This window comes from Rhinoderma darwinii, chromosome 4 (assembly GCF_050947455.1).
Source record: "Rhinoderma darwinii isolate aRhiDar2 chromosome 4, aRhiDar2.hap1, whole genome shotgun sequence".
Classification (NCBI taxonomy): domain Eukaryota; kingdom Metazoa; phylum Chordata; class Amphibia; order Anura; family Rhinodermatidae; genus Rhinoderma; species Rhinoderma darwinii.
In genome coordinates this window covers 61,741,704-61,761,279 of record NC_134690.1, presented here as the reverse complement: position 1 = coordinate 61,761,279, position 19,576 = coordinate 61,741,704, and the positions used below count along the sequence as shown (strand labels likewise).

Sequence of the window (19,576 nt, the reverse complement as noted above, 5' to 3'; positions counted from 1 at the left end):
GCTGCGTCTAGCACTGGGGCAGAATACGGGAAGCTTCCTTCCTGTATTCGGGCAGTTGCCATAATAACCCCTGACATTGCAATGGGGAAGATGAGCATGCTGGGTGGATGTAATCTCCCAGGATTTCTCTTTATGCAGAGGACTGTTAAAAGCGAAGTAAAAAACAAAATTATGCAAAAAAAAAAAAAAAGAATAAAAAGCCTATAAAATAAAAAAAATCTAATCTAAATTTGTCTTGTTAAACTAATTGCATTAAATTACAAAAATAAAGAGTGCATGTAATTGTATTTTATTATGACTGGCATACAGTATATCTACTGTGAGCCTGCTCCATACTCCCCCGACCCGTCATGATGTGCAGTTACGTCAAATGTTGGGAAGGGGTTAAAAAGTAATCTGTCAATAAAAGTGAAAATAAAGATTTGTCTCATGTCTCATCCTCATGGGCTGGAATCACACATGCAGTTTTTATGGCTTTTTTTTGGGCCAAACACAGGGGTGGATAAAAAGGAGAGGAGACATTTCAGTCATTCCTACATGGGTGCTAAATGGCCGGTAAAAGTGTGATATTACCGGCAAAATCGAATGCCTATTTACCAGCGCATGCTGGCGTGGTTTTGGCCGTCTGTAGCTGCCGATGAAGTCAATGAAAAACGCCTCCAAAAATGTCCCAAGAAGTGACATGCACGCCTCCAAACATCTGCCCATTGATTTCAATGGAAAAAGCGGCTTTTCATTCCAACGGGGCGTTTTTTTACGTGGCTGTTTGAAAAAGCGCTCCGTAAAAAGAAGTGCATGTCACTTCTTGAGCCATTTTTGGAGCCGTTTTTTATTGGGTCAATAGAAAAACAGCTCCAAAAACAGCAGTAAAAAACACTCGATGATTAAAAAACTTCTGAAAATCAGAGGCTGTTTTCGCTTGAAAACAGCTCTGTATTTTACAGCCGTTTTTTGTTTAGCGTGTGAACATACCCTAAATCATTACCTTGTATAAACAGGGCAGTGATCAGCCGACAAACAAGTAAAACGCTAATTTGTCGGCTGATCGGATCTGTTATGCGGCCATAAAAATGGTCATTTGTCGGAGGCACATTTATCCATGTAAGGAGGAGATGTTCTGCCGACATTATGCAAATGTACGAGGAAGAACAATTGTAGTAACTATGTGCTATATTGTCGGACAGCACTCGCCAGGGTAGAAATCTCATGCACTTTGCTGTTAGGGTATGTGCACACGGCTTATTTTCTGACTTTTCGGGACGTAAACGGCCAAGAAATCGGAAGCAGAACGCCTCCAAACATCTGCCCATTGATTTCAATGGGAAAAACGGCGTTCTGTTCTGACAGGGCGTTTTTTTATGCGGCCGTTTTGAGAAAACTGCTGCGTGCATGTCACTTCTTGAGACATTTTTTTGAGCCATTTTTCATTGACTCTATAGAGAAACCGCTCCAAAAACGGCGTAAAAATATGCAGCGAAAAACGCGAGTTGCTTAAAAAAAGTCTGAAAATCAGGAGCTGTTTTCCCTTGAAAACAGCTCCGTATTTTCAGACGTTTTTTGCTAAGCGTGTGCACAAACCCTTTCCTTTACGGCCTGAAAAATTGCCAAAAATAAGCCGTGTGAACATACCCTTACAGGAAACGCTGCAGATTTTCCGCCCAGAAAATCAGTTTGGAAATTCTGCAGTTTACATTACGTTTGGACATAGCCTTAGGGTGGATTCACACGAGGCAGATTTTGTTGCAGTTTGTTCAGTTTTGCAACTGAAAATCTGTTCTATTTACCTGAATGGAGTTGTTTCTGCAGCAGGTGTATGGAGTTTTGCAAGTTCTATTCAGATGAAAGGAACTGATTTTCAGTCCCAGAAATTTCTGCAACAAAATTTGCCGCATGTGGTTGTACCCTAAGGCTATATTCACACAGTACAGATTTGATGCAGATTTTGCATGTACATACTTGGCAACTATCCCGCCGGGATAAAGTAAGGCAAGCGTAATCTCGCGAGATTACGCCGTAAACAGTCATTTAAAGTGAGATTACGCATGCCTTGCTGTAAATCTTACACAAACGTTACCAAAGTGTCAGGATTGTGAATAGACATCACGTCCTGGCTGGAGGTAATGTATATTCACTGTCAGGACACTGCAGTAACGTTCGTGTGTGTGTGTGTATGTGGCTGCACATAGCGATCTAGTAAGATTACTATGTGCTGTGTAAATGAATGGAGAGAAGTGTATGATGCGGATTGGTCACCGATTGGTCAGCGTCATACTCTTCTCTCCACAACGCCCACTTGGTCAAAAAGTAAAACACGCCCAGTTGTCCATTAAGAAACTCATTAGCCTAAAGCTAAAATAGGTCATAACTCCGTCAAAAATAATCGTTTTTCTAGATAAAAAACACTGCTGTCACCTACATTACAGCGCCGATCACATTATGTAGGAGATAGGGCACTTATATGTGGTGACAGAGCCTCTTTAACTCTCACCAGAGTGGAAGTGGTCAGACGGCTTGTGCGAAAGCCGGACCGCTAATAGATTGGAAAGAGACTAGTAGTTAAATTTAAAGAGGCTCTGTCACCAGATTATAAGTGCTTTATCTCCTAGATAATGTGATCGGCGCTGTAATGTAGAGAACAGCAGTGGTTTTTATTTAGAAAAACTATAATTTTTGAGCCAGTTATAAACAATTTTAGATTTATGCTAATGACTTTCTTAATGGACAACTGGGCGTGTTTTTACTTTTTACCAACTGGGCGTTGTACAGAGAAGTGTATGAGGCTGACCAATCAGTGACCAATCAGCGTCATACACTTCTCATTGTGCCAGCCCAGCTTCTATCACTGCACAATCATGCTGTAAGGGTATGTTCACACGGCGGGGGTCCGTAACGGCTGAAATTACGGGGATGTTTCAGCCTGAAAACATCCCCGTAATTTCAGCCGTACCGGCATGTGCAGGCGCTTGAACGCCGCGTCAATTACGGCCGTAATTAGCGCTGCTATTCATTGGAGTCAATGAATAGCGGCTCCAATTACGGCCAAAGAAGTGACAGGTCACTTCTTTGACGCGGGCGTCTAGTTACGCGCCGTCATTTGACAGCGGCGCGTAAATATACGCCTCGTGTGAACAGACAAACGTCTGCCCATTGCTTTCAATGGGCAGATGTTTGTCAGCGCTATTGAGGCGCTATTTTCAGACGTAATTCGGGGCCAAAACGCCCAAATTACGTCCGTAAATAGGCCGTGTGAACATACCCTAACAATGAGAAGTGTAGGACACTGATTGGTCACTGATTGGTCAGCCTCATACAATTCTCTGTACAACACCCAGTTGGTAAAAAGTAAAAACACGCCCACGTCAGACCCGCCGAAACGCGCGTTGGGTCTGACGTTGTCTCTATGCAGAGCTGCTTAACATGGGTATGTTCTCTTCTCCCTCACTCACTGGCATAATTACTTTGCTACTTTAGCACCATATCCTTATATGTTATGCCAGACTGTTACATAGGTTTTTTCACCTAGCCTCTATCCGATTTGGGGATAGGTCTATATTGTGCTACATAGTTATGTATTGTTCATACCGCTTCTTCTATTGATTGTTTATATTTAGGCATCTGCATTTGACAGACGTTTTTATTCATGCTTTACATGACTCCTCTTTTAACATGTTGTTATTTCCAATAAAATGTGTAATTTTTCATCATCTATGTGTTGTGTTAATTGTACCCCACACTCTATAGGCTATACATTGATTTAGAAATAAGAAGCGACATGCCCTATCTTCGGGCGTTTACATCTCTGACCTCCCATTGACATTAATGGGAGGCAGAGAAAGCGTATTTCGCTTCGTTTTTGCCCGTGGCGCTCAATAGGCGCGAGCAAACAACGCGGCAAACGGCACAAAACTCTGTGTGAACATATTCTAAGTGTCCCTGGAAATTAAAATTTAAAATGTTGCCAACTACGCATGTATTTTTTACGCCAAAACCAGTTATGGAATCTAAACAGAAGAAATATATAAAAGAAAGCCTTATAGATCTGCTCTCCTTGATCCTATTCTGGTTTTGGCTTAAAAAATACATGCAAAATCTGCAGCAAATGTGCACTATGTGAACAAGGCCATTGGGTTATCCTGTGTGTTAGACACAGAGGAGCCGCTCTCAGCCAAGCTGTTAGTTCAGCTGAACTGACGGAGCTTGATGTCGTTTCTATACATAGAGAATACTAACAAGATGCATCTCAAAAACGATAGAAAATCTTTGATGTAAATTAGAAAAATGTTTATAATCACCACATACATTTAAAAACGCCACCTCAGAATTGCATGCAATTTTACACATACAATTAGACAAGTGCAGTGCCATGTCCCTTTTCACATTGTATTGTATTAGTTGTGTAACCCCAGCTGATAGGAAGGGATTTCCGTCATAGATATTTATTAAGTAATATCTTTAAATATTTCCTAAGCTACTTTTCATTTTCCTGACATTTACATGAAGCCGTACACTTCCGCCAGCACGAACCGTACACTTCCGCCACCACAACGACGTGAAGGCGGGGCAACGCATCTAAATACGCTACTCAAATCTCCCATCGTCCTTTTCGCGCAGCCGGGATCTGGGCTGCTCTCGCGGGAACTCGTCCTCTTCCTAGGCCGTCGCTGAGACCGGACGGTGAGTGCGGCGAGTCCTCCGGAGCCAATGTCTGTTTTATTTGTGTCTTCCTTTGGTTGGTGGCACGAAATGGCTGCGTATACCGGCGGTAAAGGGTCCCTTCTTCCCATAGAGGCGAGGGTGTGGCTGCGGAGCGTTGTGTGTGAGGTGGATGGAGCCGGATGATTGAGTGATGCGGCCGGCAGTGATAATGGCTGAGAGGGGATGAGGCGGCGCGGGGAGGTCACGTGGTCGGGCTCCTGTTATGTGTGTGTGTATAATGTCCTGTATATGGCGGCTGAATATGTGTTATTACAGTCCTGGTGAGGTGAGAGCTAGGCGCCATGCTGTATAGTGCGTGTATATATTTATATATCTTCTTACACTGCTGTAGTCGGGCTAATGGCACTGCTCATTGTGCTGCAGGATCCCCCCTCTGGGCGTCCATTGATTTCAGCGGGAATGATGCAGGTGAAGTTTGGGTTACCCCACTGCTCGCTGATAACCCCCCCCCCTAGATAACGTGGGAACCCCCCAGCAATGAGACCAGAGTCTTTGATGTAAAGGAAAAGCCTTCCTGGTCTTAACCCAATGTGGATATCCTGCGGGGTCGCTCTCGCAGGCTCTGTCCTTGTGGCGTATGGGAGCGCAGCGTCTTGTGGCGCCATGACGTACATTCCCGTTCCACGACGTTGGAGATCATGTCTGTCCCCGGTCTTCTGGCTGGTGTGGACGGCGTCCTGTATATTCCTAAAACTCCTCAGAGCCCTCGGGCTGTGACTGAGGAGACAAACCATGCAGGATACATTGCTCAGCGTATGAGGTGGTGCAGTCAGTACAGGAGGGTGGAAGGTGTGATCTAGAGCTTGTGTATAGGATTTATGTTTCATGCCTTTTATTGACTGGTTTCTCGTTACAGAAAGGCCATGTTCAGCTCGAGCGCCAAAATCGTCAAGCCTAATGGCGAAAAGCCGGACGAGTTCGAGTCTGGGATCTCCCAGGTGAGTTTATATCCAGACCGTGTGATTGTCCAAAATGTCTGCAGAAATGGAATACAACCCCCTAATCCCTAAAAACAAATTGCGCTGATTAACATCTGACATGGGCGTTACGCTGCGCGTTTAAAGAGGCTCTGTCACCAGATTTTGCAACCCCTATCTGCTATTGCAGCAGATCGGCGCTGCAATGTAGATTACAGTAACGTTTTTATTTTTAAAAAACGAGCATTTTTGGCCAAGTTATGACCGTTTTTATATTTATGCAAATGAGGCTTGCAAAAGTCCAAGTGGGCGTGTTTAAAGTAAAAGTCCAACTGGGCGTGTATTATGTGCGTACATCGGGGCGTTTTTACTTCTTTTACTAGCTGGGCGTTGAGAAGAGAAGTATCATCCACTTCTCTTCACAACGCCCAGCTTCTGGCAGTGCAGACACACAGCGTGTTCTCGAGAGATCACGCTGTGTCGTCACTCACAGGTCCTGCATCGTGTCGGACACATCGGCACCAGAGGCTACAGTTGATTCTGCAGCAGCATCAGCGTTTGCAGGTAAGTCGATGTAGCTACTTACCTGCAAACGCTGATGCTGCTGCAGAATCAACTGTAGCCTCTCGTACCGATGTGTCCTCGCTCGTCCGACACGATGCAGGACCTGGGGCAGGAAGTGAGTAACGTCACAGCGTGATCTCTCGAGAACACGGCTGTGTCTGCACTGCCAGAAGCTGGGCGTTGTGAAGAGAAGTGGATGATACTTCTCGTCAGAACGCCCAGCTAGTAAAAGAAGTAAAAACGCCCCGATGTACGCACATAATACACGCCCAGTTGGACTTTAGAAAGCCTCATTTACATAAATATAAAAATGGTCATAACTTGGCCAAAAATGCTCGTTTTTTTTTAAAAAAAACGTTACTCTTATCTACATTGCAGCGCCGATCTGCTGCAATAGGAAATAGGGGTTGCAAAATCTGGTGACAGAGCCTCTTTAATATCAATATGGTTGACCACCCCTTTAGGCATTGTATATAGAAGTAATGCAGCTGTGATCTACCCTGTGATTCTATTCCTTACTGGCTGCTGATCTGAGCTTGAGAATCCTCCCTATCACAGTTAGGCTCTGTTCACATCTGCATTAATTTCCATTGTCCTGCTTTATAGGAGCGTAACTGAAATTACGGCGGTGACGGATCAGACACTAATACTGTCCAACAGATCTCATTGACTATAACGGGGCACGTCAACTTTCCATTAAGGTGTCTTGTCATTTTACCGGACACAATAGCACTGCGCTATATTTCCCGGTATTTTGACAGGCCCATAGACTTCTATTGGCCACGGGTACTTTCCCGTTTGCTTACGGGAAGGTGCCCGGGCCGTTAAAAAACATAGAACATGTCCTATTTCAGGCCTTAATTGCAGCACGGGCAGCCCATAGAAGTCTATGCGTCTCCCGTAATTATGGGTGGCTACATGTGTGAATCCATAATTACGGGAGAGTTGCTAGGTGACATCAGGGGATTCCCCTGTCTGCATAATTTCCAGCCCCCTTTTTTTTACGGGTCCCTAAACAAAGGGACAAGAGCCCGTATTTACGCCAGTATTTACAGGAGGGAAAAAATACGGTCGTGTGCGTGGGGCCTAATACTTATAGTGGAGTTGTATGCCGTCTTACAAATCTGTAATGACACGGACTCCAGACTTATCGGGCAAAGTTTCAGCTGTAAAGCTTGGCCATACATTAACCTGTTGCCGACACAGGACGAGAATGCTCGTCCTGAGCGGTGGGTACTTGGCGCGTTAGGACGGGCATTCTCGTCCTGTGTGACAGCCGTCTGTGCGTGCGATCGAGAGCGGGACAACGGCTGTATCACAGTCAGGGCCCCGCTCTGACAGCGGAGAGGAGAGAAACATCTTCTCTCTGCCGTTAACCCTTTGAATGCCGCGATGAAATCGCGGGGTTCAAGGAGGGGCGACTGCACATTGATCGCGTCACAGAAGATAACTGACGCGATCAAAGCCCATGACTTGTATGGCCAGACAGCCCAGGGTCCATCGAAGGACCCCAGGGCTGTCTGAACATATTTCCAGTATGCCCTAACTGCCTGTGTACAATTGGTACACAGACTAATGTACTGGCATATAGATCTATGCCAGTACATTGCAGTTACAAAATAAAAATCCCTTTACGGGATTAAAAAAAAAAGTTAAATGAATGTAAAAAAAAAATTGATAAAGTAAAAAAAGACACTTTTTATTTTTATTTTTTTATAATAAACTTTTTAAAATATAAGTCCCAAAACGTGAAATAATATAGACATATTTGGTATCGCCACGACCGTAACAACCTGTACAACATTATTTATGATCGGTGCATGGTGTAAAAAAAATATATATTAAAACTGCAGCAGAACTGCTTTTTTTATTTTTGCCAAAATAAAAATTTATATAAATTGAACGGTTATGTATTTGTACTAAAAAATGGTGCCTTCATAAAGTACAACTCGTCCCGCAAAAAACAGTCTCGTACAGCTACGTCGTACAAAAAATAAAAAATGTATGCGCGTCGGGGATGCAAAGAGGGAAATCGAAAAAAATTGTTCTGTCCTCAAGGCCAAAATTGCAGTGTCCTAAAGGGGTTTTCCGGTGAAATACATTTCACAGAATAGGCCATCAATATCTGATCGTTGGGGCGCCAACTCTGCACCCCAGCCGATCTAATATTTAAGGGAGCTATGGCAAGTGCTGCTTCCCCTTATATTACACCGCTCCATTCTGTACAATGCTGATGTATGTGTAGCGGCGGAGCACAGTGTTACAATCTTCTCCCACTCATTTGAATCATGATTTCATAACGTTAACCCAACGTGGATATCCTGTGGGGTCGCTCTCGCAGGCTCTGTCCTTGTGGCGTATGGGAGCGCAGCGTCTTGTGGCGCCATGACGTACATTCCCGTTCCACGACGTTGGAGATCATGTCTGTCCCCGGTCTTCTGGCTGGTGTGGACGGCGTCCTGTATATTCCTAAAACTTCTCAGAGCTCTCGGGCTGTGACTGAGGAGACAAACCATGCAGGATACATAAAAGTATTTCTAGAATGAGTGTTTTTTGTTTTTGTTTTTTTACTTTTATGTGAGCTGCATTTTATTCACTGTCTCCTTCTCTTCCTTCTAGGCTCTGCTGGAGCTGGAAATGAATTCAGACCTTAAAGCTCAATTAAGGGAACTAAACATTACTGCAGCTAAGGTATGTCATGGATCCTTGTACTGTTACACCAAATGTCTTTGATGCTTCCCATACAAAACAATGGGTGGTGGTTGGACTTATGGACGCTAACCGGGGACAAAGAAGTAGTTTAGGGTAGAAGACCGAGGGAGAGATTTGTCCATACAGATAAAGGTCCTTCTACACCGGCCAATTATCAAGCAAACGAGCGTTCACAGAATGCTCGTTCCCGATCGTTGCCCTGTGTAAACAGTGCAGCGATGAGCAGGTTAACGAGTAACGCTCGTCCATGGGCTGATTACATGGCTTTGAACGCATAAACTTTGTGCTGCCGACAACGATAAATCTCCCTGTGTATACCGGGAGACGTGCTGCCAGCACTATAGAACTGTATTGGGACGAGCTATTGGAGTAACGAGCACACGTCCCCATACTAGCCCCTTCTCAAAAGAGAAAATGAGCGCTGATCAACAAGCGGTCTCGTGTACACGGCCGACGTCTGGTCGTGTAATACTACCGGGGGTCTGTTTCCTTTCGTTATTGCATCGACCATGTGGTTTTGGAAAAATTCTCGAATGTTAAAAAAGGGCAAGATTTTCAAGTTGCGCTTCATGTGGCTGAGTTCTAAAAAATTTCCGTTACTTTTCTGCTTGAGTAAGTGGCGGTAAAGCACAACAGGCGTAACTTCACTAAGGATACGTTTTACACAAGTATTTTTTTTATTTTTTTAAATCTCAACAAAGCAATGCCATTTTTATAAAAACCACGAAAAAAACCCAACGTGGATATCCTGTGGGGTCGCTCTCGCAGGCTCTGTCCTTGTGGCGTATGGGAGCGCAGCGTCTTGTGGCGCCATGACGTACATTCCCGTTCCACGACGTTGGAGATCATGTCTGTCCCCGGTCTTCTGACTGGTGTGGACGGCGTCCTGTATATTCCTAAAACTTCTCAGAGCTCTCGGGCTGTGACTGAGGAGACAAACCATGCAGGATACACTTTATAGTTTTACGCATACTTGACATTTTTGGGGATCTATAATTATTTTGTACACCTTTAGGGCTGTTTCACATCTGCGTTCGCTTTCCGTTGAGGGGTTCCGTCAGAGGTTTCAGTCGTGGAAACTTCAGTCGACTGAGCTATTGATTCCAAACGGAAACCTGTCGGAACGGTGACAAACGGAAACCATTAGCAGTGTTTCCGTTACCATTGATTCAATGGTGACGCAAACGGAAGTTGTGGTTTCCATTTGACTTTCCATTGCGGGGTTCCACGACGGAACCCTTAACGGAAAGCGAACGCTGATGTGAACCGGCCCTTAGACATTTTTATACATGTATAAAAATGTCTATTTGCAACATTCTAAATACTTTATCAAAACATTTTACTTTCTGATACAGCTGCTCTGTATCTGGTGTACAGTCTGGGGAGGCCAGTGGTATTGCTATATCTTGATGTTCGTTTCTCACAGGAAATTGAAGTTGGAGGTGGTAGAAAAGCAATAATCATCTTCGTTCCAGTCCCTCAGCTGAAATCTTTCCAGAAGATCCAAGTCAGGCTGGTGCGTGAGTTGGAGAAAAAGTTCAGTGGCAAGCATGTAGTCTTCATTGCTCAGGTATGTGTCATGCTCTGTTGGAAGAAGTTTATTCTTGAAACTATCGACTTGTATGTACCTGCTTGTAGGGAGACTAAGGGCTCATTCAGACGAGCGTAAACCTCATCCGTTTGCTGTGCGTGAAAATCACACTGACCCATTGATTTCAATGGGGCCATTCACACGTGCAGGAGTTTTCACCCAGCAAGTGTCCGCTGCATAATACTCACTGCATGTCCTATATTGGTGTGTTCTTCACGCACCTATCGCCCATTAAAGTCAATGAGCGCGTAAAAATCACGTATAGCACAAGGATGCACATCCGTGCGCTGTGTGTGATTTGCACATCAATTGAAAAAAAGATGTACTGCGCAAGTGTGTGAATAACGCATGTCCCTTGCAAAGCCCACTGATACATAACAGACCAGATTCACGTGCGTTTTTCACCTTTGTGAATCTGATACGCTCGTCTGAATGTAGCCTTCGGGTTTCTTTAGAATCCCTGTCTCCTTTAAGATGCTGTTGTCAACACTTGGTTTGTAAATTCATTGTGGAGGAAGTCTCCTAACCAACGTGGATATCCTGTGGGGTCGCTCTCGCAGGCTCTGTCCTTGTGGCGTATGGGAGCGCAGCGTCTTGTGGCGCAATGACGTACATTCCCGTTCCACGACGTTGGAGATCATGTCTGTCCCCGGTCTTCTGGCTGGTGTGGACGGCGTCCTGTATATTCCTAAAACTTCTCAGAGCTCTCGGGCTGTGACAGGGAAGACAAACCATGCAGGATACATTCGTAATTTGGCAAAAGGGCGTTAGATGTCACTCACATTTTATACCATTTAATCAGTGGATTTAACTTGAGACCCCCATCTATCGCTGTAGCAAAGGGGAGAAGCACTTAGGTTATCGTTTTGCTCTTTTAACTTCCTCTCCCAGGATCAGCTGAGCAAAACTAGTGACTGGGCTTTAATTTAGTCTGAGCCTGTACACCTTTCTAACCTACTAGGAATAGCTCAGTGCTCCCTTGTTCTCCGTCCAGCATAGCCTCCTGGGATAACTTTTTATCCCATGTGACTGCTACAGCTAATCAGACTGCAACATTATCCCAGGCGGCCGGGCTGGATTGAGTACAGAACACGTCGCTATGACAAGAAGTTGTGTTTTTTTTTTTTTAATTTCCAGCGCTGTTTCCGCTTCGGAGATGCCACTAGAAAATCTGCACCACAATTTAATGCGGTTCATCAGCCAGAATCTCCTGCGGGTTCTAGGACTGATATGTCGCATACTTATATGCAACTGATCTGTGTGAACATACTATTATAATATGTATATTCATATTAGTGTTGCATATTTTATCAGAGAATAAAATTAAAAGTTGCTTTAATGGACTATCCAAGTTTCAGCGTTCTCTTCTAGTTTCTGTTTTTTTGTGCAGAGAATAAAGCCGCCTGGAACTGGTTTACCTTTTTTTCCCTCAGACTTTGAATATTTTAGGCTTACGTTAGAATATTTCCACCCAAAATGTGAATTTATTTGTAGGTTTAGAATGTAAAGCCACAGTCTGGTAGTGACAAATTCAAGGGACAAACAATATGGCTGTACTTGCTTTCTTTTAGTTTTGTAACGGTGGTTGCTTCAACTGGTTAAAAGTAAAAGTGAAACTTATTTGTAAAAAAAACAACTTTAGGATTAGCAAACTACCGTATGTCCATTTTATTTGTTTTGGGAAGGAATTCTCTTCCTTGCTGTTCTCTCAATGGCAAGACAGAAAGAGCATCCAGGTAGATGTTAACAATGGTCCACTTATAAACTGCCTTGAGAGGAGCTAGGTCTAGTGAAATGCTTGGTATTGTGTGGCTTGCAGAAAACCTCTTCCCATGTAATGCACCCTCTAGTTTGGGTCGCTTGTCATAATTTAGTCACTTAATTCTTTGTTTAGTTATTTAAATACTTTGGATCTAATTCTTTGTGTAACAGATTGCAGACATTCATGAGTTACATTAATTTCTTCTGCAGAGAAGGATATTGCCCAAACCAACAAGGAAAAGCCGCACAAAAAACAAGCAGAAGCGTCCCAGAAGGTAAAGGTCAATATTCTCTCCAGGCCATACTGTTGTATGTAGACTGTCCGAGCACATTTTATCAGTAAATACACCATTCAGTGTAAAGAGTCTTCGCACCAACGTGGATATCCTGTGGGGTCGCTCTCTCAGGCTCTGTCCTTGTGGCGTATGGGAGCGCAGCGTCTTGTGGCGCAATGACGTACATTCCCGTTCCACGACGTTGGAGATCATGTCTGTCCCCGGTCTTCTGGCTGGTGTGGACGGCGTCCTGTATATTCCTAAAACTTCTCAGAGCCCTCGGGCTGTGACAGGGAAGACAAACCATGCAGGAGACATTAGTAATTTGGCAGAAGTGCGTTAGAGGTCACTCACATTTTACACCATTTAATCAGTGGGTTTAACTTAGTTTAGCGTTTTGCTCTTTTAGCACTGCCTCTCCCAGGATCAGCTGAGCTAAGCTAGTGACTGGGCTTTAGTCTGAGCCTGTTCACCTTTCTTACCTACTGGGAATAGCTCCGTGCTTCTGCCCCCTTTCAGCAATCAGTTGGTGTAGCTGAACCAAGATCCCCCACCTATCAAAACTTGTCACTACAGAAGTTCTGTTAAACGATTGTTACCTTTTATAAGACCTAGAAATGATGATCTCTAGATTGGATGAATAATAAGTTGAAACTCACAATGTGTAATTAAAATGCATGTTACTTGTGCTAGGCCTTCGCTGTAATATTGTACTCGTGTTTGTCTGTAGCTTATCCTTCCTTTAGACTTTCTATGTTTATCATTCTAATGCAATGTATTTTTAACTTAGCCGTACCTTGACAGCAGTACATGATGCCATCCTTGAAGACTTGGTGTTCCCAAGTGAAATTGTGGGCAAGAGGATCCGTGTGAAGTTGGACGGCAGTCGGCTTATCAAAGTCCATTTGGACAAGGCACAACAGAACAATGTGGAACACAAGGTAGCAGTTTGAATTCCGTAAACACTTTAGATTGTCCTTTGCTCTCTCAACCTAGTTTTAGGCGAAGTCTATAAATGTACTTGGCATTTTCTTTAGCTAGGAAATGCATTGTACAGTCGAATGTGATCTCTAAAGCAATGATCTAGCCACACATGGTACCCAGCTGTATAATAGAATTTAAGTTGCACTCTTGCCATGTAGATAGTTAAAAAACAATCACTCTCTCATTCAGGAACCTCTTCTATAAGCCAGGGTGTTGAGCGGGTAGCAAGTTTCTTGCACTGGAGGGCATGCTCAGGTGCATTACATGGACCGCACAGGGATTTCACTGAACTGTAATGTTTTATTTGCACTCGAGTCACTGCAGAGACATTAAACAGTTGCTGTTGTGTCCGCCACAGATTACATCTGTACTTAGGAGTCACATTAGCAATACAGCATGTGACCAGTGTATCCGCATTCCCTTCTAATGAATAGTCCAAAGCCGACAACTTCTAACTAGGCAGGCAGGTATTTGCAGGGACACCGAGCTGTAACATTTGTTACTCTTCCCCAGAAATTGGAATAACTTAGAAATGGAGAACACCAATTTCTTATCATTTGAGAACTTATCTCCTGCTGGTTAAAATGCTTAATTTTTTTTGTTGGTTGGAATCACATTCTGGCTCCAAAGAAATCCACATGGTGTTGGTTTTGCAAGTATCGAGTGCGAGTTATCTGTCTGATCTGACCATGGGCCTGTGTCTGCAACAATAGTAAAGCAAGTGTAGTCTGTGTATAAACCTTCCTGTTTGCCTCCATTTGTGGTTGAATTATTGTCAATTGGCTATTTTGGGAAAGTACAGTGGTGTGCGGTGAAGACTTGGGGTATTTCCACACATGGCGTATATACTGCAGATTTTCCGCAATGTGTTACATTGTGGAAAATCCAAGGCATAATACAGTAGCAGCAGAGTGGATGAGATTTGAATAAATCTCCTCCACGTGCAGTGTATAAAAAGAAAAGTCTGCCGGAAAACTGTACATTGATCTGCTGTGTTTTTTGTGTTTAAAATCTGCAGCATGTCAATTTATGCTGCGAAATCGCTGGTCTTTGGTTGTGGGTTTTCCCCATCGAATTCAATGGTGAGGTAAAATCCACAATAAATAGCGGATGTGACTTTTGCAACTGAAAAGCTGCAAAAATTGCAACTCAAAAGGTTATACTTTACCCAGTTCTCTGTCCTTCTGGGTCCAGCCTGTCATATGGGATGAAACGTCATCCCAGGATGCCGGGCTGCAGGGTCTGAGGGATGCGTCGCTTGACTACGGCTAAGTATAGGGGGTTTGTACTTTTATAAACGTGCTGTTTTCCGCAGCAGACATTCCAGCTGACATACTGAACCACGATTTGTTGCAGTTTTTTGGCCGGATTTCCCTGCAGGAACCAGGGTGGATGTGCTGTGTACTCTTTTGTGGTGTATCTCCCTTGTACCAAGCCTTAGACTGTAATATTTGTTTCACTTTTATTCCAACGTGGATATCCTGTGGGGTCGCTCTCGCAGGCTCTGTCCTTGTGGCGTATGGGAGCGCAGCGTCTTGTGGCGCCATGACGTACATTACCGTTCCACGACGTTGGAGATCATGTCTGTCCCCGGTCTTCTGGCTGGTGTGGACGGCGTCCTGTATATTCCTAAAACTCCTCAGAGCTTTCGAGCTGTGATCGGGGAGACAAACCATGCAGGATACAAAATTATTTTGTTTTAGTATGTCTACCTTTTTTTTAAATTTTATTTATATATTAACATCCTGATTTTTGTTTCTCATGCAGGTTGAAACATTTTCTGGTGTCTACAAGAAACTCACAGGCAAAGATGTGGTGTTTGAATTTCCAGAATTCCAGCTGTAAAGTGCAACCTGATCCAATAAAAAGTACTTATTAGTTGGTTTGTTTCTTACTTAAAGTCCTGGCTTCAAGCTGTAGTTCTACTTTGGTGACTTTGCTGGTAGTTTTTAATATAATTATTCTACAACTAGTGAGCCTAGAGCAGACGACATGAAGGAAATCACTAGTGAACATCTTGGTTTTGCAGCTTTATCGTGTTTAGTGGATGGTAATGAGAGACTGTGTGTGTGTGTGTGTGTGTGTGTGTCAGTCATTTGCGTACTGTACTGATAGTGGTAAAAACTAAAAGCCAGTGGTGGTAGATAAAGGCTCTGTTTACATTTGCGCAACTATTATCGTTCGTTCAGAATAACAAGTGACAGACAGCAATAGTGCCCAACAGATACCATTCACTTTTGATGGGTTCTGCTGTTTGTTTGGTTTTTGTCCAACAAAGAGGCTCCTAATAAAGCCTCCGACACAGAGGTGAACAAGTTTCGTGTAGAAAGTGAAAACAAAAAAAAAATTCCCAAAGCAGCATCTCATAAAGGTGTTTTGTTATAATCAAAAAACACGCAAAGATTTTAGATTTGTGAAGTATCCGGTCAAGAATTTTAGTTCATGTTCTTGGAATTTATTTGGTGCTACAATTTATTTTCATGGGTTTTGAAGAGATTGATTTAAATTTGCGCAAATTGAAACATTTCAGTTTCTTCATAAGAAAACTGAATTCAATGCGTTGATTTATCGATCACTTGACTGCAAGAGTTTGATCCCCATTGACTTCTAATGGGTTCCATGATGGGGTTTGTCATTTCACCAGAAAATAGTGCGCCAGGTGGACTTTTTATTGCATTTTTCATCACCATTTTTAGATTAGTTTCCTGTGATTGAATGACCAACGTTTTTGTTCAGACTGCAGACCTGTACACGAGTCTATCATCTCAGTGGATAGAATTGTGTTCAGTATAAGCAACGCTCTGTGAGCGAAATAAATCTGCTGCACAAATCTCTTGACTTTCTACAATGTAACAGTCAGGAGTCCAGGCCGTTTTTCACGACTGATTTACGCCCGTGCGGTACCAGTTTTCACGGATCCCTCAGACTTGAGTCTATTGAGGGTTCTGGGAAAACTGGCAAAATAGGACATATTTTTTTTTGTTTTTTCCCTGGCTCGTTAGTTAACAAAAAACAAAACAGCCGTGTGAATAGCACCATAGACATTCATTAATTTTAATGCAGCTGTGTGACTGCTGTTAAAAAAAAAAAACGCAGACTTTCCATGTCTGAATAAGCTCAGAACACGGCCTAGACTGGAATCAATTTTCACAAATTTTTTAGTATTTGTATGCTGCCTATAAATCCGATCACTGCACAGGAATTGAAACCTAAAGCTTTAATGGCTACATGCATAAGGTTATTTAACTTTCTTATAAACTTTATATAAAACTAGAAAAACCCCTTTAACCAACGTGGATATCCTGCGGGGTCGCTCTCGCAGGCTCTGTCCTTGTGGCGTATGGGAGCGCAGCGTCTTGTGGCGCCATGACGTACATTCCCGTTCCACGACGTTGGAGATCATGTCTGTCCCCGGTCTTCTGGCTGGTGTGGACGGCGTCCTGTATATTCCTAAAACTTCTCAGAGCTCTTGGGCTGTGACTGAGGAGACAAACCATGCAGGATACATACCATTGCATAGACTAGTTTTAGGCTTTTCAAAACCAATACGGAACAATCTTAGGCCACGTGCACGCACTTTCTATTAATTGGGGTTTTTCCATACATTCTATTCAGTGAAAATCTCTTAAATGTGTGAATGGAGTTTTACAAAACATACATTAGGAAAGATAAATTGAGCTTTCAAATCTGCAGCATACTTTATCTGACATGGATCTTTTGCTGATTTGACAGGTTTTATTTATTTCTATTTAACACATTAATGACCAAGCTATTTGCGATTTTCCCATCGTCATTTCAACAGTTAACGCTTTTTTTTTATTTTTGCGTCAACATAGCTGTATATTGCTTTTTTTGCGGGACAATTAGTTTTTTTTAATAGCACTGCTTTGGGGTACATATAATTTATTTAACTTTATCATTAGCTTTTTTTGGGGGGTAATGGAAAAAAAAAACATACATTTCACTTTTTTTTTTTTTTTGCATCTTAGATTTACACAGTTTACTGTGTGGTATCAATAACCACTTTATTCAGTGGGTCGTTACGACTGGCGATACCAAATTTATATAGATGTGTTTTCATGTTATGCTACTTTTACACAATAAAAAAACTTTTTTTTGTCAATTTGTTTTTGTCGCCATGTTTAACCCCTTCCCTCTTTAGCCACTTTTGGCCTTCCTGACAGAGCCTCATTTTTCAAATCTGACGTGTCACTTTATGTGGTAATAACTCCGGAATGCTTTCACCTAGCCAAGCGATTCTGAGATTGTTTTCTCGTGACACATTGGACTTTATGTTACTGGCAAAATTTGCTCGATATGTTCAGTATTTAATTGTGAAAAACACCAAAAATTAGCGAAAAATTGCAAAAATTTGCATTTTTCTCAATTTAAATGTATCTGCTTGTAAGACAGGCAGTTATACCACACAATTGTTGCTAATAAACATCACCCATACGTCTACTTTAGATTGGCATCGTTTTTTGAACATCCTTTTATTTTTCTATTACCTCACAAGGCTTAGAACTTTAGCAGCAATTTCTCACATTTTCAAGAAAATTTCAAAACGCTATTTTTACAGTGGCCAGTTCAGTTGTGAAGTGGTTTTGAGGGCCTTATATATTAGAAACCCCCAAAAAGTCACCCAATTTTAAGAACTTCACCCTTCAAAGTATTCAAAACAGTATTTAGAAAAAGTCTTAACCCTTTACACATTTCACAGGAATTAAAGCAAAGTAGAGGTGAAATTTACAAATTTCATATTTTTCTGCAGAAATAAATTTTTAATGCAATTTTTTTTTTTTATAACACAGAAGGTTTTACCAGAGAAATGCAACTCAATATTTGTTGCCCAGTTTCTGCAGTTTTAGGAAATATCCCACATGTGGCCGTAGCGTGCTACTGGACTGAAGCACCGGCCTCCGAAGCAAAGGAACACCTAGGGGATTTTGGGGCCTTATTTTTGTTAGAATATATTTTAGGCACCATGTCAGGTTTGAAGGGCTCTTGCAGTGACAAAACAGTAAAAATCCCCCAAAAGTGACCCCATCTGGGAAACTAGACACCAAGGAAATTATCTAGGGGTGTAGTGAGCATTTTGACCGCACAGGTTTTTTACAGAAATTATTGGAAGTAGGCCGTGAAAATTAAAATCAACATTTCTTCAAAGAAAATGTAGGTTTAGCGTTTTTTTTTTTTTTTCTTCTCATTTCCACAAGGACTAAAGGAGAAAAAGCACCGCAAAATTTGTAAAGCAATTTCTCCCGAGTAAAACAATACCCCACATGTGGTAATAAACGGTTGTTTGGAGACACAGCGTGGCTGAGAAGGGAAAGAGCGCTATTTGGCTTTTGGAGTTCACATTTAGCAGGAATGGTTTGCGGAGGCCATGTGACATTTAGAAAGCCCCTGAGGGGACAAAACAGTGGAAACCCCCACAAGTGACCCCATTTTGGAGACTACATCCATTGAGGAAATTATCTAGGGGTATAGTGAGCGATTTGACCCCACAGTTTTTTTGCAGAAATTATTGGAAGTAGGCCCTGAAAAGAATAATTTACATTTTAAAAAAAAAAAAAAAAATCTAGGTTTAGCTAATTTTTTCTCATTTCCACAAGGACTGAAGGAGAAAAAGCACCACAAAATTTGTAAAGCAATTTCTCCCGAGTAAAACAATACCCCACATGTGCTAATAAATGGCTGTTTGGACACACGGCAGGGCTTAGAAGGGAAAGAGCACTATTTGGCTTTTTGAGATCACATTTAGCAGGAATGATTTGCGGAGGCCATGTCACATTTGCAAAGCCCCTGAAAAAACAATGAAAACGCCCCAAAAGGGACTCCATTTAGGAAACTCCACCTCTTGAGGAATTCATCTAGGGGTGTAGTGAGCATTTTGACCCCACAGATGTTTCATAGAATTTATTAGAATTAGGCAGTGAAAATAAAAACAGTCCTTTTTCTTCAATAAGACGTAGCTTTAGCGCAAATTTTTTCATTTTCTCAACAAATAAAGGAAAAAAAGAACCCAACATTTGTAAAGCAATTTCTCCCGAGTA

At 42.5% G+C, this 19,576-nt stretch overlaps 1 protein-coding gene and 7 non-coding genes across 10 annotated transcripts in view; all 8 read left to right on the top strand.

Annotated features, from left to right (window-relative positions):
• The window catches only part of RPS7 (ribosomal protein S7), a 187,302-nt gene extending 171,904 nt beyond the window's left edge, over positions 1 to 15,398 (top strand). Inside the window, exons 1-7 of one of the 3 annotated variants that reach the window (XM_075861139.1) lie at positions 4,571 to 4,674; positions 5,573 to 5,654; positions 8,817 to 8,888; positions 10,336 to 10,479; positions 12,472 to 12,536; positions 13,327 to 13,480; positions 15,288 to 15,398. In XM_075861139.1, coding sequence (XP_075717254.1) covers positions 5,580 to 5,654; positions 8,817 to 8,888; positions 10,336 to 10,479; positions 12,472 to 12,536; positions 13,327 to 13,480; positions 15,288 to 15,365 — 588 coding nt within the window. In that variant the 5' untranslated portion in view covers positions 4,571 to 4,674; positions 5,573 to 5,579 and the 3' untranslated portion in view covers positions 15,366 to 15,398. Of the gene's footprint in view, positions 1 to 4,570; positions 4,675 to 5,572; positions 5,655 to 8,816; positions 8,889 to 10,335; positions 10,480 to 12,471; positions 12,537 to 13,326; positions 13,481 to 15,287 lie in introns of those variants that run through there. The other 2 variants (XM_075861141.1, XM_075861140.1) reach the window with 2 other exon arrangements.
• On the top strand, positions 5,242 to 5,463 carry LOC142646551 (small nucleolar RNA SNORA73 family). The gene has a single exon (XR_012847481.1). It is a non-coding gene; the product is annotated as a small nucleolar RNA SNORA73 family (small nucleolar RNA).
• Positions 8,505 to 8,726, top strand: LOC142646550 (small nucleolar RNA SNORA73 family). The gene has a single exon (XR_012847480.1). It is a non-coding gene; the product is annotated as a small nucleolar RNA SNORA73 family (small nucleolar RNA).
• LOC142646552 (small nucleolar RNA SNORA73 family) lies at positions 9,644 to 9,865 on the top strand. Its single transcript, XR_012847482.1, has one exon. It is a non-coding gene; the product is annotated as a small nucleolar RNA SNORA73 family (small nucleolar RNA).
• Positions 11,027 to 11,248, top strand: LOC142646555 (small nucleolar RNA SNORA73 family). The gene has a single exon (XR_012847485.1). It is a non-coding gene; the product is annotated as a small nucleolar RNA SNORA73 family (small nucleolar RNA).
• On the top strand, positions 12,635 to 12,856 carry LOC142646553 (small nucleolar RNA SNORA73 family). Its single transcript, XR_012847483.1, has one exon. It is a non-coding gene; the product is annotated as a small nucleolar RNA SNORA73 family (small nucleolar RNA).
• On the top strand, positions 14,988 to 15,209 carry LOC142646556 (small nucleolar RNA SNORA73 family). Its single transcript, XR_012847486.1, has one exon. It is a non-coding gene; the product is annotated as a small nucleolar RNA SNORA73 family (small nucleolar RNA).
• Positions 15,399 to 16,808: 1,410 nt separating the features above from the next.
• On the top strand, positions 16,809 to 17,030 carry LOC142646549 (small nucleolar RNA SNORA73 family). Its single transcript, XR_012847479.1, has one exon. It is a non-coding gene; the product is annotated as a small nucleolar RNA SNORA73 family (small nucleolar RNA).
• Positions 17,031 to 19,576: the final 2,546 nt, after the last annotated feature.